Source organism: Ursus maritimus, unplaced genomic scaffold, assembly GCF_017311325.1.
Source record: "Ursus maritimus isolate PB19 unplaced genomic scaffold, ASM1731132v1 scaffold_7, whole genome shotgun sequence".
NCBI lineage: Eukaryota > Metazoa > Chordata > Mammalia > Carnivora > Ursidae > Ursus > Ursus maritimus.
The window spans coordinates 11,561,480-11,585,866 of NW_024426885.1; the positions used below are offsets into that span (position 1 = coordinate 11,561,480).

General features: G+C 41.6%; 1 protein-coding gene across 4 annotated transcripts in view; it reads right to left on the minus strand.

The window, feature by feature from the left end:
• INPP5F (inositol polyphosphate-5-phosphatase F) overlaps nucleotides 1-24,387 on the minus strand; it is an 87,129-nt gene that overhangs the window by 9,330 nt on the left and 53,412 nt on the right. For 3 of the 4 annotated variants that reach the window (XM_040623864.1, XM_040623865.1, XM_008685185.2), the window contains 8 exons: nucleotides 24,108-24,287; nucleotides 23,136-23,203; nucleotides 17,565-17,689; nucleotides 16,509-16,586; nucleotides 15,476-15,596; nucleotides 14,138-14,266; nucleotides 8,318-8,435; nucleotides 6,596-6,794 (listed from right to left, as the gene is read on the minus strand). In XM_040623864.1, the coding sequence (XP_040479798.1) occupies nucleotides 6,596-6,794; nucleotides 8,318-8,435; nucleotides 14,138-14,266; nucleotides 15,476-15,596; nucleotides 16,509-16,586; nucleotides 17,565-17,689; nucleotides 23,136-23,203; nucleotides 24,108-24,287 (1,018 nt within the window). Of the gene's footprint in view, nucleotides 1-6,595; nucleotides 6,795-8,317; nucleotides 8,436-14,137; nucleotides 14,267-15,475; nucleotides 15,597-16,508; nucleotides 16,587-17,564; nucleotides 17,690-23,135; nucleotides 23,204-24,107; nucleotides 24,288-24,387 lie in introns of those variants that run through there. The other variant, XM_008685193.2, reaches the window with a different exon arrangement.

Sequence of the window (24,387 nt, forward strand, 5' to 3'; positions counted from 1 at the left end):
CCCCCCCCCTCCCCATACTCCCCCGCCCCCCCGCGTTCGCAGCTTCGAGCTGCTCTACTCGTTTTTGTTCTCCTGCCAGTCAGGCATGCCCTCCTTCCACACGATGAACACAAACACCGCCAGCACCACATGCAGCCCCACCACCGCGACGATGGTCGCGTAAAAGCCACTGTCGTCAGGAGACATTAACAGGAGACTTTGGAAAAGGAGCAATTTGCAGGAAAAATACAAGCCCACAGGAACTTTAACCATCAGTCCTGCAAAAAGGAGAAAGATCTTGAAAGTCGTGGCCAGGCTGCCGCCTTCGGGCTTGGGCTCGGCGGCGTTGCCGGTGGCATTGCCGGTGGCGTTGCCGGGCCGCTGGGCGGTTGGCGGTGGCCTGTGGGAGCGCGGCATGGTGTCCGTCAGTCAGTCCGTCCGTCCGTCGAGAAGTCGAGGCTCAGAGCCGCCTGCACCCAACCTAGCGCCTGCAGCGACTGCGGAGACTGCGGCAACTGCGGCAACTGCAGCGCCAAGCCCCGCCCAGCAGACACATCTCGCTTCCGGCCGCCCCCGCTGCCGCGGCCCGCGCCCAGGGCGCATGCGCGCCCGCCCCCGCCAGCCCGCCCCCGCACAGCGCCCGGCCCGCGGTGCCCGCGGTACCCGCGGTACCCGGGACCCCCGCCGGAGCTCGCCCACACCGCGGGGAGGGGCCGTCACCGCCGCTGGAAGGGTCCCTTGCGTTCACATGCGCAACAGCGTGGCTGCTCCACTGAAACGGGCGAAGTGGTCATCTACTCGGGGTAGAAAAAGTGGATTCAGCAGAGCTGGGCAAAATAAAGAGTGGGCTGGTGGAGGTCCCGCAGGGCACCGGGGCGGACGCCCGGCATCCTTGCACTTTTCAGGCTGCTCTTGAGACCCGCAGCGCGCCCCCAGGCGCCTGTCATTCAGGGCCCAGCGTTTTGGCGGCAACGGCGCGCAGGGCTGGACGGGGGTCGGGACCGGCAGGCCACCGTGCCAGCGGCCTCGGGCAATCCAGACTGACCGCGGGGCTGCGACAGAAGAGGCCACGGCGTGGAGCTGGGGAGGCCCGCGGGCAGTGCGGGGACCGTGCGGGGCCGCTCCGGGAGGGGAGGGGAGAGGAGGCGCAAGGAGCGGGTCATTCCTGCCGCTGCAGGGCTGCGTATTTGTCAACTGCGGCCGGAACTGTTTTTCCGCCAGAATTAAGCGGCTGGGACCGCACTGCGGCAAGTCTCTGGCGCAAAATGTAAGGGGAACATCAAAAACCCCAGACATAAAGATAATTTTTAGTGCAGTGTTTTAAAAAGTCAAAATTAATGCCAAAATATGATGAACAAAACACCAGCGTTTTAGATAAAGACAGGCTCCGACCCTGCACCTGTGCAACCTTGCTCGCTTGCTCACACTAACCCTAACCCTGGTTCCTGTAAAAGTTTATTTACCAAAACAGGTAGCTCAACTCGACAACAAAAAGACACAGAACCCAGTTTTTAAAATGGGCAAAGGATTTCAATAGACCGTTTTCTAAGGAAGATATACAAGTGGCCAACAGGCACAAGAAAAAATCCTTCACATCCTTTGTCAGTAAGAAAATAAAAATCAAATCCACAGTGAGATACCACTTCACACACCTTAGGAGGAGAACAATTAAAAAAGGAAAGCAAGTATTCGGGAGGAGGTGGAAAACTTGGAACCCTCATACACTGCTGGTTGAGAATACTGAATGGTGCAGTCACTGTGGAAAATAGCTAGCTGGTTTCTTGAAAGTTAAGCACAGAATTACACATGATCCAGCAGTGTCCACTCCTAGGTATGTACCCCAAATAAAAACTGGTGTTCAAACCAAAACTTACACGTGACTGTTCAGAGTATTATAATTTACAATAGCCAGAAGGTGGAAACAACCTAAATGCCCGTCCATGGAAGAACACAGAATGTGCTATAGCCACAGGACGGAATACCATTCAGCTATAGGAAGGGCTGAAGTTCGGACACGTGCCACAGCATGCACGAACCATGAAAACATGATGCTAAGTGAACGAAGCCAGTCACAAAAGGTCACATGTTATATGATCCCGTTTATATGAAATGTCCAGAACAGGGATATCCATAGAGACAGAGAGTAGATTAGTGGTTGTCCGGGCAGACGGACAGGAGAACAGGGAGTGATCGCTAGTGGGTACAGGGCTTTCTTCCTCAGTAATAAAAATGTGAATATACTAAAAGCTATTGAATCGTATACTTTAAATGGATGGATTATATGATATATAAATTATATCTTAATAAAGGTGTTTTAAAAAATATATACACAGAACCCAGGAGCAAATGGCTGAGGCAGGCAGGTACCAACTTGCTGAAGACCCCATGCCCCGTGCTTGGCTGGCTGGCTCAGGACCTGAGCTGGCCCAGTCATTCCCAGAGCTACCTCTCCCTGTCCTCCATCGGGGTCGGCCCGCTCTGGCTCAGCTCATAGACCGCACAAAGGTTCTGTAGCAACTCAGCCAGCCAAAGAGCCAGTTCCCAAATATTTCCCTTCAGGGGAAAACTGTTCCCCATTTGGAAAATCTTGAAGCTTTGCAAATGAAGAAAAATACCAGTGGTGAATTTAAAGAAATTTTAGCAGTATCATTAAGGATGGCAACCACAAGACAAAGTAGAGAGGAGCTAAGAGGGGTCTTAAAGAACTGTGTAATCACGATGCAGACACACAATTACCTTTGGAAATTCCAATGGACACATGATGTCCATCAGAGAATAATCTACCAGAGGGGAAAATGTAGTGCATCTGAAGACGGTAATAATCCTGTACCTGAAAAAGCATCTCCTCTGGAAGAAAAGGCAGAAGAGAAGAGAAGACTGTTCTGAAACACTGCTGGTCCCACTCCGCATCCTCTAGAGCCCAGATGTAAGGCTCCAGATCCCCTGTGCCTCCCAAAGGGGCAACACTCAGGCCAGCCACAGGGTGGCGAAGTGTCTCCTATTACCACAAAGATACCAAGACTCGCTAGGCAGCTCCCAGCCTTTTACGCAAGCCAACACGCCAACACAAGACCTTCAGAGTCACTGACGCCACAGCAGCAGCTTCATTATCTGCTCCATCCACCTCGTCATGTCTCACAGCTTCAAAGGCAGCAGTTTCTAGTAAAACAGTAATCGTGGGAAACACAAGAGGCAAGGAAAAAACCAGCAAGCAGCTAACACCTCAACCACCGTCAGATGCAACCACTTCTGGCACGGCCAACCTTAGAGGAAATCCTTCCGAGACCAGAGTGGAGAGTCTCAGACCTGAGCACTCTGTCCCTGTCACCCAGGAGCAGACCACAGGCAGATTCCACAAGTCTGTGCCCGCCCTCTACTCACCCCCAGCCCTGTCCTCCGCTTGAGAATCAATACATCACTTCCTCAGACACTCGCACTGTCCTGTTCAGCAGCGAAGCTCCTTGCTCATTTGTCCTTAGCCCCACGTTAGTGTCTGTACGGAAGAGACGGCACGGAACCGTTCTCCATCAGACACTGCCTGTGTGTCAGCATCGCCGAGACGGGGAAGACAGCACCTCAGCCAGTGAAATCTAAGCTGATGGGACAACCTTTAGAACCTCTCAGTGTCCCACAGGACAAAGTTCAAAAGGTACCACTAGGTCCGTGGCTCTGATGGACCTCTTTTGTCCACCAACAAACACGAGGAAGAAGAGGAGGAAGACGGCAGTTGTGCTCTCGCCCGTAACACAGGCAAACGGGCAAAGGGACTCTCTCACAATAAAACTTAGCAGCAGACCATCTAAGAAAGAATTAGAAGACCTAACATCTTGCAGTGGTGACATGTGAAGAAGAGAGGCAGGGAATCCAGGAACAAACTGGAAATTGGGAGACTTAGCTAGAGGCCCACAGCTAAAGAATTTAAGCGAAGAGCTATCCTAAACCAAAGGCATGAAGAAGTAGACCAGAAAATACAAATGGAACTACAAGGCAGATTCAGCAGGAAGCCTGAGCAGAGACCCACAGTGGCAGAGCTGGGAGCACGAAGGGTTTTGGAATTAGGAATACAGGGAGGTCACTAACTCCCCTATGACCATCAGGCACGTAAGTCCTGGGCCAGACTGAGACCTAAAGACAAGGCAGCAGTAAGTGCAGAATTAAATGAACTTAAAAGCCCAGAAAGGTTTCATCATCCATCGTGAAATGTGAGACTGTTTGGAAATAGCCATTGGAATGTTCTGGGTAGCGCCACTTGGTAAACACGTGGTCATGTGCAGGAATGCAGAAGCTTGTCTTGCGGTGAGGGAGAGCGGGCTCTGCTTTTTTTGGAAAGTGCTCCTCCCCTTATAACCCAAATGAGGCCACCGAGCAAAGGGAAGGATGCAGTGACACTAGCCGTCCAGCATGTGTTATCCGTGTAGTGTACTCGAACATCAAGAGCTTTACCAAAGAAGACGAGCAGAACACAAGCACTGGCTCCCGGTTATCAGAAAGCCAGCTCGGACAGCGCAGGATTAAAGAAAAATGAGGAGTTCGATTGCTAGGCACTAGAGTAGGGTGGGAGTCAAACAAAATCAGAACAAAAGAGAAGTATTTCATCATGTGAATGAAGAAAAGAGAACACTGGAGTAGGCATTTGGCATCTGGGACGTTATTATGGATTTGGGAATCTAACCACCCAACAAGTTTTCTTAAAGACCTGATCCGAGGAGAGGAGACCGTCTGGTTTCAGCACTGAGTCGGGACGTACACACGGTACAGGTACAATACAGCAGCTTCGGTTGTGCCAGTGAGCCCAGCTGCCAGAAGGAAGTCTGAGCGTTTCTATACATGTTGCTCTTAAATGCGAGAGACTTCTGCGGACGCTAACAAGAGTGCTTATCTCAACTGTGGAGCAAGCTCTTAAACTCCTCATCCAGGATACCAACTTCACACAAGAATTACGGGATTGGATATCCAGTCAGGTGCAAGGTGAACTTACAAAATGGGAGTCGGCTTTAGAAATAAACCTTCTGGTCTTTCCCTATGTCAATGATCTCTAAAGTAGGAATAAAACTCCTTGATCTAGACTAACATAATATAATAAAAAAATACTATTAAAAAGAAATGAAACAGCTGGAAAAATAACAAAACTACTTGATCTAAGGAAAATGATATTGACCATCATGACACCTTTAAAAATCTCAAGTGCAAAGTTAAAACTCTCAAGCAAAATAACCTGCAGTTATTTCTGAATGGGAATTAAAAGTACTACCTTTTTGGGGGTGCTGCATTAAGTTGAACTGCTGCTATTAAAAAAAATTTAGGCACATGAATCAAAAATTTTTACCAAATGGTTCATAGGAGCATAGAATTTTTCTGCTAATTTGTATGTGAGGAAAACCTCATCTTTTTTTTTTTTTAAGATTTTATTTATTTTTTTGACACAGAGAGAGACAGAGAGAGAGCCCAAGCAGGGGGAGAAGCAGACAGAGGGAGAAGCAGGCTCCCTGCCGAGCAGGGAGCCCGATGCAGGGCTTGATCCCGGACCCCAGGATCATGACCTGAACTGAAGGCAGATGCTTAACCGACTGAGCCACCCAGGTGCCCCTCATCTCTTGTTTTCAGAGTCTGAAAATTACATCCATATATAACGTATTGATTATCAAAATGAAATAATCCATGAACTTAAAGACATGAAAGGTTTCCCAATGAACCTACAGTCAATACTGTTATTTTAATATATATTAATATATATTTACTTATATATTAAAATCTATATTTTATATATATATAATACTTTGCATTCAGTTGTTCTTTCAAGCTTGTTTTATGCCTTTTATTAAGATAAAATCTAAATAGAGCCATTTATCCTCAGAGCTTGGTCTAGGATATTCTACAATGTTTCTGATGCATAATACTGTTAGATTTCAGCCTAGAAGCAAACATTCAATCTGGTGAATAAACTTAGTTCCTGCTGTTCGTTTTGAAGAATGACTTGAAACTGGTTTTTGTTTAAAATATGTTGAGCATTAGTTGGCCTATTTATTTTGTGAAAGGCCAGGATACCTCCCAACCAACCAGAGTAACTGGCCTCACTGCTTTCTTGCTGCACTGTTACGTGCATCAGAACAATAAACCTAGATTTGGGGGGTGGGGAGGTGAGGCCCAGCTGTGAACTATTGTTCTACAATCTGGGTTTTTAAAAAATCAAATATTGGGGCGCCTGGGTGGCTCAGTCAGTGAAACGTCTGCCTTCAGCTCAGGTCATGATCTCAGGGTACTGGGATCGAGCCCCACATCGGGCTCTCTGCTCAGTGGGGAGCCTGTGTCTCCCTCTCCCTCAGCCACTCCGCCTGCTTGTGTTCTCCATCTCTTTGTCAAATAGATAAATAAAATCTTTTAAAAAAATCAAATATTGCTTTAAAATATTTCTCTTCATTACTGAGTTGTTTTAATACCCCCTCAATTTTGCACCCAAGGTGAGTGCCTCTGTCAGCTTGCCTTAGTGACCAGCCCTGTATTTGAAAACAGCCATGCATCACGCGTCCATGCCCATGGCTTAATGGATGACCACTAGTGCGACGACAGCATCAGAAACGTAAGTGCCATTTATTACCGGGACATCACTCCAACTCACCTGGGGTCACAGTCAATAAGGGCCCAGCCCCCATGGAACTTTTCATCATCGGGCAGCAGTAACTTCATATAACTTTGTAACAGCTGGCTAATCAGTTCCTGGTGGCTTCTCTGATTCTCCTTATGCAAAGCTTCCTGTTCTTTCTCCTTGGTAAATATGGAGTAAAGATCTTCTGTCACGGGAATGCCTTGCATCAAATCTGGGGTAGAAAGTGTTAATATCTATCATCATCTTAATTTGCTAATACATTTCTAAAAAACAAAAGAGAATGTAAGACTAAAACAATAGAACTCATAAGAAAACACAGGCATGGATCTTGGTGCTCTTGGATGAGGCTTTTCAGTTTTAGATAGGACACTAAAATCACAAGCAACCAAGATCGACAAAGCGGACATCATCACAGTTAAGAACTTTTATGTCTCAAAGGGCAGGATCATGAATGTGAAAAGACAACCCACAGACTGGGTGAGAATAGCTACAAATCATCTAACAGAGACTTGTAATTCAGAGTATATAAAGAATTTCTACAACTCAATAGCAAAAAGACAAGCCAATTTTAAAATGGGCATAGGAACTGAACAGACAAGCTGACTCCTTCGTGGTGTGGCACGTGGCTCAAGCTTCACAAAGCACTGTAATCCATTCCCACAGACGGTCAGGACAGCAAGACGGGCAGCTTCTGGGACAGAGGTGCGACCACTGGCCTTACCAGGGGAGACAGTAAACCCAGACTGCTACCGGCCTCTCTCTCTCACCTTCGAAGAAATCCAGCTTCAAGATTCGGGTGAAGCTGATGCTACGATGGTCAGACTGAGAGAGGGACAGAGCCCGGGTCCTCAGTGACGTAACTGAGCTGCTACATCAATCAACGGAGGAAAGGTAGCTTATTTTTACTTGATTAAACGCCTCAAATCCAGTTTTTCAGTCAACATCTACACTACCCATGGCAGAAACCAAACTTCTTTACACCACACATCTCAAATTCCTAACTGCCCAGTGTCGAGGCCCTACTATTTCATATATAACAAATAATCAGATTTTAAAAAATAGGATTTAAAAAATATTCTCAGAGACCACAGGACAAGCTGTTACTTTGGCTCTAATCCAGAATGCTCTGCATTTACTTCAATGCTGTGAGGTAATACTTTCATGCAAATTCAATTTTAAAAATTTGCCAACATATGAATTCCACGGAGCAAGCCACCCTCCATTTCCTCTTCCAGATAATGATAAGAATTGGTTTAGTATAATCCCTAAATTTGATACCCTGATATTATGTTCATTCATTCTTACGGGAAAGGCTTGTGTGTTGTCCAGAGCAAGAACATATGATAAATGTCGTAAGAGAGAAAGAAAGACATCTCACTACATGTCTCTGCCTTGAGTAATGGGAAAACAAGTAGAATGGGGAGTTCCCCGTGGATGAGGTTTTAGGCTACCTCATTCCATACTCCAGGAACCTCAACTCTGCTGTCTGTGACATGAACAGAAAACTGACAAATACGTATGGAAATGAAAGGTTGCTTTTGTTGCTTCAGCCTAAAAAATTCGTCAAATTCTAGTCTAGTAAAAATTTGAATTTGATTTTTTGGGTAAGATGCTGAATATAGAAACACAAGTATATATAAAACATGAACTATGTTAATGAAGTTGGTTTCTGTGAAACACTAGTCACAGAGGAATGACAAATTTTAAAGAAGGAAAGGCCTTTACGTTCCTTACCTATAACAGCTTGCCTATAAGCATCCTTAAATCGATTCAGGTAATACCTATTTGCCGAGTTAACACCATCTTTCATAACTCCTGCTAACTTCCTTTCTCCTGTCCTTGTAAAGTCACCCTGTCAAGGAAGAAGTGATTTTGACAATTGATTCAAACATAAGAACGTTCCCCAAGTCAATGTGGGCTTTCAATACAAAACCAAAATTCTATAGGCTTTTATAATTTCTAAATAATGTAGTTAAGTTAAAATATCTACTAGCTTGGGCTGTGACCCGAGCACAACAAATAATTAAAATGCTATTTGTGGCATCAAGGCTTCACAGTTAGATGGTGCTTTAAAGTAAATCCACTCTTGGTCATCTGTAGAATTTCTATAATTTACAAGTCAAATCTTCCTATGTAACAACAAGATTTTCAAACCTCAAACTGGTAAGATACTCAAAAGTCACAAATTTGCGATGTGGGAAAGTATGAATGGTTCCCTAGAGTTTATTACGATGGGATTTAACCACTGTATGTGGACGTGTGTGTATACAGAGAAGGAACAGAGATTTCTGTACCTCGCTGCCCATTACAATCTCTGTAGAATGATCCAGTGAAGATTTCAATTGCTTTATTTCTCTTGCCTTTCATAACAGAGGTGTCAGGGCAAGTCCCCAGAGCGCAGTGACTCATCTGGAAGGCTGTGCCCTCGATCACCTCTCCATTACCCACATCCCCTGGTAAGCACCAAACTCTTGCTTCTGAGTTTGATTTCTTTAGATTCTACGTATAAGTGACATCATGCAGTATCTGTTTTTCTCTGGCTTACTGCATTTGGCACAATGCCCTCAAGGGTCACCCACGTTGTTGCAAAGGCCGCATTTCCTTCTTTTTTATGGCTGAATAGTATTCCATCGCACACACGCCCTCCCAGCACCCCCGCCACACACACCCGTCACTCGCTCGCTCAATATTCACACTGTCGGACACAGGTTGGTTGTTTTCAGGTCTCAGCTATCATAAAGAATGTAAATGATGCTGCGACGGACATGGGAGGGCAGCTAGCTCTTTGAGACGCTGATCTGATTTCGATACATACCCATAAATAGGATTGCTGGATCATATGGCTGTTCTATTTTTTAATGACATTTAAAAATTTATTTTCATAAAGTTTATTTTAGAGAGGAACCACGAGTGCGTGCACAGTTAGGGGAAGGGCAGAGGGAGAGCATCTCCAGCAGACTCCCTGCTGAGCTCAGAGCCCGGAACGACGCAGAGCTCGATCCCACCACCCGTGAGATCATGACCTGAGCAGAACCAAGAGTCTGACGCTTAACCAACTGAGCCACCCAGGCGCCCTCTGTTCTGTTTTTAATTTAAGGACCTTCCATACTGTTTTCCATAATGGCTGTGCCAATTTACATTCCCACCAACAATGTACGTTTCTCCACATCTTTGCCAATACTTGTCTTGTCTTTGGTGACAGCCGTTCTAACAGGTATGAGGTGGTTATCTCACTGTGGTCTTGATTGCCATTTCTCTGGTAACTACTGATGCTGGGCACCTTTTCCTGTACCTGTGGGCCATTCGTATGTCTTGCGTGGAAAAATGTTCAGGTCCTCTTCCCATTTTTTCCAGTCAGATTATTTGTTTTTTTTGCTACTAAGCTATGGAAGTTCCTTATATATTTTGGATATTAATCCCTTATGAGGTATATGGTTTGCAGATAGTTTCTCCCATTCCACAGGTTGTCTTCTCATTCTGTTTTGTTTTGCTGTGCTGAGCTGTGTCGCTGGATACAGCCCCACTTGTTTTTTTACTCTTCTCACTTACGCTTTTGGTGTCACATCTGAAAAATCACTGCTGAGATCCGTGTCTCAGAGCTTCCCCCATGTTTTCTTGTAGGATCGAACTATAAAGTTTCAGGTCTTACATTTAAGTCTTTAATACCTTTCAAGTTAGTTTTTGTGAGTGGTATAACATAGGGGTCCAACTTCATTCTTTCACATTGTGAGTATCTTCCCAGCACCATTTACTGAAGAGACTCTCTCTCCCTAATGAGTATTCTTAGTTCCCTAGTCAAATATTAGTTGACTGTATATGTGTGGGTTTATTCCTGAGCTCTCAGTTCTATCCCCTTGGACTATAAGTCTGTTTTTATGCCAGTACCATACCGTCTTGATTACTACAGCTTTGTAACACAGTTTGAAGTCAGGGTGAGTGATGCCTCCAGCTTTGTTCTTTCTCAGGACTGCTTTGGCTCTTAAGAGGTCTGTGGGTCCATATGAATTTTAGGATTGTTTTTCTATTTATGTGAAAAATGCCCTTAGAATTTTTAATTTTAAATTTAATTTTATTGTTTTATTATGTTCAGTTAGCCAACATGCCATTAGAATTTTCATAGGAATTGCATTTACTCTATAGACGGATTTGGGTAGTATGAACATTTTAACAGTATTAATTTTTCTGACCTATGAACACAGGATACTTTTCCATTTATTTGTGTCTTAATTTCTTTCATCAATGTCTTACAGCTTTCAGTGTGCAAATCTTTTGGCTTCTTGGTTAAATTTATTCCTAAGTATTTTTATTGTTTTTGATGCTATTGTCAATTGAATTATTTTATCTATTTTTCAGATAGTTTGTTAGTGCATAGAAATGCAACTGATTTTTGTATGTTGCTTTTGTATCCTGCAACTTTACTGAATTCATTTATTAGTTCTAACAGTTTTCTGGTGGCGTCTTTAGGACTTTTTAATGGATAAGACGATGTCATCTGCAGACAATTTCACTTCTTCCTTTCTGATGTGGATGCTTTTTCTTTCTTTCTCTTGCCTGATTGCTCTGGTTAGAACTTCTAGTACTAACCCGAATAGGAGTGGTGAGTGGGCACCCTTGGTTTGTCCTGATCTCAGAGGGAAAGTGTTTAGCTTTTCACCACTGACTACGACGTTAGCTGTGTTTGCCGTATATGGCCTTTACTATGTTGAGGTACACTCCTTCTATGCCCAATTTGTTGAGTTTTTCTCTCAAAAGGATGAAAGGATGTTGAACTTTATCACATGCCTTTCCTGCATCTACTGAAATGATACGGTTTTTATCTTCTACTCTATTAATATGGCGTATCACATTTATTGGTTTGCATATGTTGAACCATCCTTGTATCCCAGGGATAAATCCCACTTGATCACGTGTGACCCCTTCAATGTGCTGTTGAATTTGGTTTGTTAGCATTTTATTGAGGATTTTTGCATCTACGTTCATCAGGGATCTTGGCCTGTAATTGTCTTTTCTTGTAGTGTCTTGGCTTTGGTATCATGGCCTCATAAAATGAATTTCAGAGTGTTCCTTCCCCTTCCATTTGGAAGAATTTGAGAAAGAATGGCATTAATTCTTCTTTAAGTATTTGGTAGAATTCACCAGTGAAACCATTTGGTCCTGGGTTTTTCTTTCTTGGGAGGTTTTGCTTACTGATTCATCAAATCTTACTCATTTGTCTGCTCAGATTTTCTTTTTCTTCATAAGTCAGTCTTGGTAGGTTGTATGTTTCTAGAAACGTATCCCTTTCTTCTAAATTGTCCAATTTGTTGGCATATAATTGTTCAGAGTAGCCACCTGTGATTCTATGTATTTCTGTGGTATCAGTTGTAATGTCACTTTCACTTATAATTTTGAGTCCTTTTTCTTCTTGATTAGTCTAGCTAAAGGTCTGTCGATTTTGTTTCTCTCTTTAGAAAACCAACTCAGTTTTGTTGATCTTTTCTATTGTTTTTCCTAGTCTCTCTTTCAAATATTTCTGTTCTAATCTTTATTATTTCCTTCCTTCTGCTAACTTCGGGCTTACTTTCTTCTTCTATTTCCTTGAGGTGTAAAGTTAGGTTGAGATCTTTCTTTTTTCCTAATGTAGGCATTTATAGCTATAAACTTTCCCTTTAGAATTGCTTTTGCCACATCCCATAAGTTCTGGTATGTTGTGTTTCCATTTTCATTTGTTTCAAATTATTTTTTTAATTAACCCTTTTTTATTTCTTCCTCGACCCATTGATTGTAAGGAGTGTGTTGTTTAATTTCCACATATTTATGAATTTTCTAATTCTCCTGTTACTGATTTCTAGTTTCATACCATTGTGGCCAGAAAAGATACCTGATATAATTTCTATCTTTTTGAACTTGTTGAGACTTGTTTTGTGGCCTAACCTATGATCTGTCCTGGAAAATATTCCACATGTGCTTCTGAAGAATGTGTCTTCTGCTGTTCCTAAATGAAACGTTCTATATATGTCTGCTGGGTCCAGTTGGTCTACAGTCCTATTCAAATTCACTGTTTCCTTATTTATTTTCTGCCTGGATGATCCGGTGTGGAGAACGGGGTATTAAAGTCCCTTACTGGGAGACCTGGGTGGCTCAGTCAGTTAAGCATCTGCCTTCGGCTCAGGTCATTATCTCAGGGTCCTGGGATTGAGTCCTGCGTCCAGCTCCTTGCTCAGCAGAGAGTCTGCTTCTCCCTCTCTCTGCTCATGTCATCTCTCTCAAATACATAAATAAAATCTTTAAAAAAAAAATAAGTCCCGGGGCGCCTGGGTGGCACAGCGGTTAAGCGTCTGCCTTCGGCTCAGGGCGTGATCCCGGCGTTATGGGATCGAGCCCCACATCAGGCTCCTCTGCTCTGAGCCTGCTTCTTCCTCTCCCACTCCCCCTGCTTGTGTTCCCTCTCTCGCTGGCTGTCTCTATCTCTGTTGAATAAATAAATAAAATCTTTAAAAAAAAAAATAATAAGTCCCTTACTATTATCATACTGCTATTTATTCCTCCTTTTAATTTTGTTAGTTGTTGCTTTATATATTTAGGTGTTCTGATGTTGGGTGCATAAAAGTATTTCTCTTTAACCAGTAACTTGTACAAGGACTACTAAAGTCCAATTTCCTTAATTAATAAAAAGCTTTTTGATATTTATCACTCAACCAAAAGATGGACTATTTGATGCCTGCTGAGACCTTGATACAATTTTTTATAAAACATCCTGAGATGAACTATTACCTTGAAGGAAAATTAACATAAAACTAATTTAAACTAATTCCACTGTTTCTTACTGCCCACAGAAGGAGTATTTGGTGACCAGTAACTATAGTTTATATTTAAATTAAATTCTGTGAAGATTAGCTCTATAGGATCTTCAAAAGACTTGTTCATAACCACCACAAAAAGATAATAAAACATTTCTTCAGCACATTTACTGTGTGCCAGGGAATGGTCTAAGCCCCCACATGCATTAACTCATATAATCCCATGACAGTCTTGAAGTGTGTCTAGTATTATCCTGTTTTATAAATGAAGAGACAGACACAGAGAGGTTAAGTGACTTGCTCAAGGTTGCAGAGCTAGTAAGGGGCAGGGTTGGGATTCAAATTCAGTGGAGGTAAATTATTATACTAGGGATCGAATTCTAGCAAGACATGTATTATCCACGTAACATTTAAAAAACCAACTATTTCACATGAAATTCCAGATTTCCAAACTCCCTTGAAAAACTGGAAGATCTAGCCACACTGGGCCTCTGTCCCCATAAGGAAGCAGTAGAACAGCCCCCTCTTGAGACAAGATATGCTCTTCGTTAGGTCTGCACCCATCTCCCCCTTGAAGCGAATGGGTGGTCCCATTACCTGGCCCCAGCAGAACTGGAATACGTAACCCCTGCCTGAGCCAAACGTTCCAAAAAGGAGTCAAGTACACAGACTACCATCTATGGGCCACGTATCTTTCTCCCAAAAATAAAGTTGGTTTAAAACCCCATCCTGTGTCCCACAGAATAATCCGCAAAAGCTGGCTGTCGGTATTTACCTTCAGAGCAGCTGTCCCAGCATACTGTCTGCTAATGGAGTCCCCGTTGTTGGCCCACATTATCTGATAGATCCGGTTGCATTTCACTGGTAGTGGCTGTTCCGGAGGCATCACACCTAATTTTTTCAGCTAAAATTAACACATTGGTGGATTAGCGACATGTAAGTCAGGGAACCATAGCATAAAATACCCACTGCAGAAAAAGGAAGCATGCTCATATACAATCTCGGACCCTTAAATAAAAGAAATGGTGTTTTCGGACTTTTCCAAAATAAAGCACAATTGAAAGAGGGAGAGTTTTATCAACTGCTACACATGATTAAGTAGAAATATTTATAACGTCTCGGTATAATTTTTAATGTGTAGGCTCATATTATATTAAGTCTTTGTTTTAAATTTGCCTATGAAGTGAGACTGTCATAAAAGCCTCTTGAAACAACATTAGCAGTTCAGAGCAGTAAGTGACTGGCCAGTGTGAACTTGACGCTGAGGCTGGGGTTCTAAGAGCTTTTTAAATACAAATTATCGCATTTATTCCTCCTAACACCCTGCTGCCATCAGTACTCTTATTACGCCCATTTTAAGGACGAAGAGACAGAAGCGTAGAGGCAGAGGTTCTGCATGGGGTCAGCAGCTACGAGGTAGCAGAGCCAGGGCTCAGACTCAAAACCTGGCTGCTTGAGTGCAACGCGAGAAGGGAGAGACTCACGATCTCAAACAGTCCCTAGGTTCTATCAGAAAAGCCCAGACACCGTGCTAAGAACGTCCGCCTTGCGAATTCATTACTCAGGTGTTGTGGGGTTGAAGATCCAAAGGGAGGCACTGAGTAACAGACGTTAGGACTGCAGGAAGCGGCCGCCACTGACTGGGGTGTGCAGGATAAAGGCTGGTTCTGTGGCACCAAAAGAACCAACAGCTGCAGAGAAGGCGCGAAGAGAGCTACAACACAGGTCAAGAAGTTTCCGCCTCCTCCAGCCTCACGGCCGTCCTTTGGCGCCTCCTACTGGCAGAGCCTGACACAGCGCCAGCGGGCTGAGCAGAAGGCGCTGCAGACTCCCAGCCCCAAATACACAAGGCCGGATTTGGAGCCGAGAGAAGGAGGGTTATGACTACACCTGATCGACCTGGAAATGTTGGGCCTCACATTTTTGAAATGAGTACTTAAGAAAATGCCACTTAATTCAGCTTTTTCTAGTGAAGGTTGTACTTTCCAGGTTTTAATGCAACCAGGCTGTCTGGACGCTGTGGATGTTCTACAGAACAACGATTTCAGTTACTGGTTTACATGTGGAAAAATTGAGAAACAAATACTTACAACGCAGTGGACCCCCCAATTACCTGCTGTTCCATGACCACGCGGGCGATGGCGGCTTGGACCACGTTGGTGCGATCCAGGCAGTCCATGCAATTGACGCGGAAAATCCCTTCTTGTTTACATATCACCCCGGCTTGATCGACCCTTTTCGAAAATAGATTGGGATTATTTTACAATATGAAGTACTTTAATAAGGTTTTCAAAAACCACAATTCTTTAGAGTGTAGCAATTACACCAGTAGCACTGGTTATCCACTTGTTTGGAATATTATGTGACAGGCATTACTGACTACTTGGTAGACACTGTTGTTAATTTACAGGATAACTTGATAAGAAAGACGTTATTATCCCTGTTTTGAAGAAAAACAAAAAACTGAGGTGCAGAATGACTTGCCTCAAGTCTCGTGACAACTCAGCAGAGCTGGCACAACCCGGAGTATGCTCTTCCATACATTAAAGCCGGAAGGCACTTTAAAACACCATCCTGTCCCCCCTTTTGACTTCAAGGAGAAATGCATCTAAATGCATGTGGCCTGAACACAGTCACTTTACCACTCGGTGAGGAGTCCTGCAGCGTGCCTGCGTGTCTAATTTCTCTGGCCACCTGCGGCCTTAAAGTCTAATAGAACGTTCTCTCCTATCCTTCAAGCCTATTTCTTCTTCCTAAATCTCTCTCCTCCAGTCTGAGGATCACCTTCCTTCTCTGATAATTCTGAAATGCCTGTAAACTGAGACCAAGTACCCCAGAGCCATGTTAGGGATGCTGAGAGCGAAGAGAAAGAGGAAATGTAGACCATGGAGCATTAGAAGGAATTAAAAAAGAGTCATAGAGCATGTCACTCCACCTTGCCTGACCCCCTGACACCTTTGCCCTGTTCAATACCTGATGACCGACACTCTTTGGAAAAGGAAAATAGGAATTGGGAACAAAAACAAGAAACACGAAAATACTTTTCCAGCTTGCTGCTATTATTTTAATGCTTAGTTTCAAGTAATCAAATCCATATGATCTCACAGACCGAGAGTTTATATCAAATTGACTTATGAAATACCTACCAACACCACTTCATGTCAAGAATAATGTCATAAATGGCATCTGTTAGTGTCTGAACATTCTCAAACTTCATTCCTCGGCTAAAATACATGCCAAAAGAAAAAAAATGTTTAATAACAGGGTTTGTTTTTTTTTTTTAGCTTAAGATACAATATTTAAAATAGCTTGGGAAAATTTAAGAAAATTATTGCTTTAAGTACATGAGGTTAACACTACCATAAATTATATAGGCAACTATATAAATGCTTATAATTAATCAGCACTGTGAAAGAAAATATTTTTAAAAATACACTGAAACATATCACAAGTATCAGAAGCTCCTTTCCCCACCAAATTTTCAATACCTGGGTAGAGGAACCCACATTAGAGCCAGGATTATGACAAAAGAACCTGGCTTTCAGAATACACACAGGTTAAAGTTACCATCAAAATGATTCACCAGTTATTGTTTTTCCACAGCAAACTCTAGTGAAGTTTATCCACAGGAAAAGAAGTATTACTAATACAGTATAAAGACGAGACAACAGAATGATGTTTAAGTAAGGGGGCTCGATTACGTTTGCCAGCTTGGACCCAAGCAGAAAGGAAAAGCTCCAGAAGTTCTTTGAGTGATAAAAGGAAAAGTGGAACTCTCTGTCTCCACGTTGTTTTGGGAAAGACAGACTAAATATTTCAGGAACAACTAAATTTTTTTTTTTAAAGATTTTATTTATTTATTTGACAGAGAGAGGCAGCCAGCTAGAGAGGGAACACAAGCAGGGGGAGTGGGAGAGGAAGAAGCAGGCTCATAGCGGAGGAGCCTGACGTGGGGCTCGATCCCATAACGCCAGGATCACGCCCTTAGCTGAAGGCAGACGCTTAACCGCTGTACCACCCAGGCGCCCCAGGAACAACTAAATTTTTAGCCAAAATAAAGCCCACATGAAAATCAAAACTAAGTAACAATGAGAAGAAGAAACGTTTCTTCCTGATAGGAAGACGAGAAGCTAAGGCAGCGGGGGCAGCAAGTACCACAAACATGGGAACAGATCAGAACTCCCGTTAGGAAGCCCTCTTACCAGTGTTCATGGAAGTCAAATGAGACGTAAGTGAGGTGTGAGCTGTTGAAGAGTAACACCTGCTTCAGGTAAGCATCGCCAATAATTTTCTCCCTGCCTGCCTGGTCCACCAAGTTAATAATAACCTGTGAGAGTAAAGAAAAACAAATTCAGTTTAATCAGATGTTAAGAACTCAATGTGGTTTTTAATCACTTTATTTGCAATTATGTTTTAGAAATATGTTATAGCCACAGTTAGAAATTTATCCCCTCAAGCATCAATTTTCTTCCCATAAAGTTAGACTTTCACTTGTTATAGTTAGGTTTATGAGAATCATGTATGTCGACAGCATTAATAGCTATTTTATGCATTACGTACTTGCAATAACCAATTAGAATACATATTAAGAACTAGGTCCTTTATCGTAGCAAATATTTAAATTATTTAGAATAATTTTTAAAGAGATATACAAGACCTACATATGGACACTATCAATCTTTGCTGAAATACAAAAAAGCAAATCTGAGTAAATGGAAAGACACACTATGGAGCCAGATTCAAGATTCAATATTGTAAAGATGTCAAGTCTTCCCAGATTAATTTAAATATTCAACAATCCCAATCGAAATTTGATCAGGATCTTCCTATGGACCTGACAAGTTAATTCTAAAGTTCATCTGGAAGGATAAATATGCAGAAAAAGTTCTGAAAACTAATAATAAAGGAGGACTTGACCCACTGGAGAGCAAAACCTACTCTAAGTCTATAGCAGTCAAGATGGTAGTGCGTGTGTAGAAACAGATGAATGACCCGCAGAACAGGACAGACAGCCAAGAGACAGGCCCATGTACACTGAGGAATCTAAAATATAACAGTACTCTGGGAGAAGAACAGAATATTCTATAAATGGTACTGGAATAACTGTCTAATGGTGGGGAAAAACTTACTTTAGCTCCCTACATCTCATTATACACAAATTACAGATGCATTAGTGACTGAAATACTTTTTAAGTTATAAAAAAGAAGAATATTTGGAGTGATGTTTCCATAATTGTAGGACAGGACATGACTTTCTAAGCTTAAAAACCAGAGGGCATAAAGAAAAAGATGGACAAATGTGACAACAGGAAAATTTAAAACCTCTGTAACCGACGACAATGTAAGTAAGCAAAGGTAAAACAAGAAAACAAAAAGAAGCAAAGAACTACCTGGGGGAATACACCTGTAACTTAAAACCAGTACTATATAAGAGTGCTATATATTCAGTAAGCAAAAAAGAATAAAGGATACAGAGGAAATTCACAAGAGAAAATATACAAAGAGCCAATAAACATGAGGCTACAAGTTTGTTAATAATCAGAGAGAGAGGCAAACCAAGAAACAGACTCTTAACTATGGAGAACAAACTGCCAGTTACTGGAGGGGAGGTGGGGAGACAGGAGAAACAGGTGATGGGGATTAAGGAGGGCACTTGTGATGAGCACTGGGCGCTGTATGGAAATGTTGAATCACAATCTTGTACACCTGAAACATTACCTCATATGTTAACTAACTGAAATTTAAATAAAAACTAAAAGAAAAAAACCCAAAGAAATACAAATTTATAACAGAAAACTAGTTTTCATCTATACAGAGGCAAAAACTGAATCCTAGATAAGAGTCAGCACCGGTGATTACATGCAGAAATGAGCACTGGCTCCCACTGTTGCTGAGAGTAGAAACTGTTGTGATCTTCTTGGGAACAGAGTGGTAGGTATCAAGTTTAAATGCATACTGTTTGATCTAGCCATTCTACTTCCAGAGATGTATTCTATAAAGCACGTGTTCCAAAATATATGAACGTTGTTTTCTGGAAAATTTTTGCGATAGCCAAAACTATATCCTAAGGGTCCATCAATAGAGAGAGAGAGAAAAAACAGCCATGAGATATTAAGTGAAAACAGTCGCAGAATAGTATATATGGTATAGTCCTCTTTTGACTTAATTTTATAAATGTGTAAATCTGTGTGTGTCAAGATGGTTTTTGCTGCAAATGACAAATCACTGACTCGGATCTTTGGAACAAGAAGTCAGGAGGTTGCATGGTTCTAGAACTGCTTAATTCAGTGCTACCAGTCCCAGATCTTTCCATCTTTTCTGCCATCTTCGGCATATCGGTCAGTCCGCAGGCTGGTTTAGTCACGGTTTCGACACCGCCGCAGCAGCACATCAAGTCCAGACACAACCACCACGGAGGGACTGTTAGTTCCCGTATCTCTTTTTATTAGAGCAGGAAATCGTTCCCAGAAGCTTCCCAGCAGACTTCCCTCGCATCATACCTCACTGGCCAAACCGCCAATGAACACACACAGGCCAGGGCCTGAACCAATCACTGGCGACAGGAACAGTGGTGCCACCCTGAGTCAGACCGACCTGCGGGTCCACCTCTCAGACCGCAATTACCCGGGGGAGGCAGGTGGGTTAGGGAACATTATCGGGGTGCTGTCAGAAAGAAGGAGGTGTCTCCTCAGTACATACACCCGTACAACTGACGTGCACAAACAGGTTTTAGAAAGTTGACACAGAGCAGGGACGAGGGTGCTGAGCAGCTTATTTCTTCGGCTTCCTTTACACATCTCAGTATTGTTACAATTCTTACAATGATTATGGGTTACATTTTTTTTAAAGTTTTTATTTATTTTTTAGTAATCTCTATACCCAACATGGGGCTCGAACCCACAACCCTGAGATCAAGAGTTGCAGGGCTCCCTTGACTGAGCCCGCCAGGTACCCCTATGTGTTACATCTAAACTGCGGTTTGTTTTCTGTAATGCTAGTTATACATATTGCTGGTACGTGAACTGATTCACATTGTAAGAAGTTCAAGTGTAAGTAAAGGTCAAATCCTTCCTCCCTGCAACCCAGACCCACAGCCTTCCCTGGAGGTAACACTGGTTAGCAGCACGAAGTGTGCCCTTTCAGCCCATACAAAGGTATGCTGATTTAATAACGGTGCACGCCGTATATGTGTGAGAACATATATATGGAAAAGAATTACATGTATATAAATAACACAGTTTTGTTTTGTGGGTTTCAAATGGCAACACACCATATGCTGTTACACAGTCTTTTCTCACTCTACTGTGTGATTTCAAGATCTCTCCGCTCTAGTACACACAGATCTACCTCTTTCCTAGGCAATCGCATCCAGCGCTTGAAATGTGCCACCCTTTATCTGTTGACCTCCTGACGAAGCCAGGTCACTTTGATGCTGCAATAAGGGTTCTTGTACAGGCCTCCTGGAGTGAACATGCGTTTCTCTCAGGTAGGCTTAAACTTTTTTGTTTGTTTAGAGTTCCAGTTGTTCCATGTCTTTAACAAAACATGGCATAGACTATCTTTTTAGTTTAGTCATTCTGGTGCGTAAGTGGTTTTAGTTTGCACTTCCCTCATAGTTGATGAAGTGGAACACCTTTCATATGTTTATGGCCTGTCAAATATACCTTTTCATGAACTCTGCTCAAGTCTTTTGTCCAGTTTTCTTTTAGGCCATACATCTTTTTTGGGGAGTTTTATAAAAGTTGGGGTTTTTTAAAAAAATAACTCTAGAGAGGAGTCTTTTGTCCTAGATATGTATTTAAGAAATCTGAAATAGGTTCTCCCACTTTGTGAATTGCTTTTCCATTCTCTTAATGGTGCCTTTTAATAAACAGAAGTTCATTTTTTTTTTTTTTAAGATTTATTTGGGAGAGAGTAAAAGTGCATATGCACAAGCAGCAGAACCTGACGCAGGCTCGATCTCACCACCCTAAGATCACAACCTGGGCTGAAATCAAGAGTTGGAGGCTCAACCGACTGAGCCACCCAGGGGCCCCTTTTTATTTATTTTTTAAATTATTTATTTAAGTAATGTCTACACCCAACATGGCGCTTGAACTCACATCCCCGAGATCAAGAGTCACATGCTCTCTGGACTGAGCCAGCCAAGCACCCCCAGAAATTCTTTATTTTAATAAAGTCTAATTTATTAATTTTTCACTATGGTTGGTGACTTAAGTCGTATCTAATTTTAATAGTTTCAATAAATAAATGATAAAACTTCAATAAAACTTAAAAATTTAGTAAAGTCAAATGTATCAATATTTTTCATTATGGGTAGCGCTTTTTATTTTTTCATTTTTATAAAAATTTTTATTTTATTTATTTTTAACATTTAATTGCATGTATTTGTTTCTATGGTTTCAGCAGCAAAACTGATCAAACTTGGTCAAGTCTGATCAATTATACAAACATATAAAGATTTCTCAAGAGTGATCTCCCTGAAAGCAAGGGAGTGGGGGGTGGGCATTACTTTAATTAGGCCTTCATATTCTAAAGCCTGACCCTAGAAATCACAGATGAATTTAACTCAGAAGAGACTGAGGTACTGGCTGGCACTTTTTAAGTCCTGATTAAGACCCGAGGCCAAAAAGATGTTCTAGAGGCACCAAAGAGAGGCTTGGCTAAGGCCTTGGGCCTTTAAAAAAAAAAAAAAGAAAGAAAAGAAAGACCTTCCATATTTTCCTTTAAAAGGTTTATGGTTAACTTTTCACATTCAGATCCATATCCACCTGGAAATGATTTCTACATATAATATGTAGTGTAGATATCAAAAAGCAAAACTATGGACTAACAGTATAAGCATATTTTATTTTGATTGATATCATTTAAAACAGCTGGACCAACAACTTATGATTCCACTAGCAATGTGAGAGTTCTCATTTCCCCATTTGCCTTTATCTCATTATCGAACTTTTTTTTTTAATCTGAGCGTTTGCTTTTTATTTTCTTGCTCAGCCTTTCTTTGGGATTGCACAAAATTTATATATTAATTTTGGAAGAACTGACATCTATTCAGTATTAATCCTTCACTCTAGGGACATGGTATTTTCTCTCCGTTTATTCAGGTTTTCTTTTGTGTTCTTAGTCATTCTTTCTTCCACTTCCCGCCTCCATACACATGCTACCTTTTTTGTATGTTTATTGGGTTTTAGGTTATCTCTTCCTATTTTTTGTTGTTGCTGTTAGAAAAATGCATCCTACAGCATTACACATTCAGACTGGTCATTGCTAATGGATAAGACTTACTGACTGTTCTGTATGAATCTCATATCTGAATCTGGTCATCTTACTGAACTTGGAATTTTACTTAAGAGTTTTCACTTGATTTTAGTCTACATGATCACATTCCTACACAAGAAAACATAAGAAAGATGGGCAGAGAAAAAAAGACACTGAGATACATATCAAATTGTTATCTTCAGGAGACGGAACTAAGTGGTACTGAGAGATGCCTTTCACTTCTTACTCTAGATACGTCCTGGCCTGTAATAATTAACTGACAGTAGACTGATCTCTTCTCTAAACACAGTCTAAAGTAGCTGATTCAGTGATAATTCTTCTTAAAGAACATTGAAAATACTCTCAGCTTATGTGCTCTTTGACTTCATGACAAGATGCCATCTTGCTTAATTACGAATAGTACCTTGTTATTTTCATGAAATTTAAAGAAACAGATACATAACCATGGCTGAATACGAAGGAACATTTTATTACTACAGATCAAAGCCCACCTGTTTTTTGTAAATTTTCAGTTGTTCTTCGAAATGGGCACAGAAATAGGCAACAGTGTCCTTTTCACCTACAAAGAAGTGATACAAAATCTATTTTTCCTTCTAATGTTTGAGACAGAAATTAGTGTTTATTCCATCTTTACTTTTACGTTTCAATACTTTGACAACCAAATGTAACTAAGATGGTCCAAAACCAGGATTTTAAAATAAAATGCAAAGTCAAAGATCTCGGATTCCTTTTTTCCCAATCAGACTGAACCGAACTACATTGGAAGCGCACGCTGTGAAGCTAGGATGTTTATTGTTCATGCATCCGGCCTGTTGTTAGAAAGGGTTCCATGTAGTTCATAATAAGAAACCACAAACCCTCCTACAAATATGAATATTAAAAACTGAAGGTTTACTGGATTCTCACAAATACATATTGAGTTTTGAGAGAAAAATATTCTGTAAACAATTTTTAAAATCAACCTCACTGAGTAATCTGATTAGACTGACATGACCTAGCTATTCCAGTGCTAGCATTAAAATACTGGAAGAAATTAAATCCTCAATATTTAAAACAACAACAAACTTTTCACAGTGAGACATCTAAGTAAAGGCATCTTATCTGGTTTTTTGTAGATGCCGTCTTCAGATATTTCCTGCTTTTATCAATATTGGCTACATTTACCCTTTTCCAAAAGTAATCATTTAAGAAAGTATTCACCAAGGAAACAACGGTTTAAAATCTGTGAAATAAGCTATATTTCACTCTATTGTTAGGGAATTTGTTATTTTTAAATAACTTACTTCGATTGTCAACAATCATTATTCTTCTTGCAAATACTCTATCACTATTAAATTTCACCATGCATTATTGTTTTAAATGAAGTATCTAGCCCAGGAAATCCAAATCTATAAAGTACCTAATATTAAAAAAATATTCTCTCTGAAATCATCATTTGCAAACCGAGTAACTGACAGGCTTACTTTTGTCCAGTCGGGGTCGTGGATTATATCGATACCCAACCTGGCTCCAAAAGACAGGCACGGAGCCTCGTGTTTGAATAAATGACAAAGTATGATTATGAACATGAATCAACTGCTCAGTTTCCACATAATTTGCAACATTCCCATTTTTATCCACTCCTCTCCGTTTATAACGCATTCCTAAAAGACAATGAAAACAGAAAACAGCAACATAAAAAAGAGCATGTAGGCTGATCAGATATGCTTCTTAACCAAGTACGTGTTTCAGGACAGCTTGAAG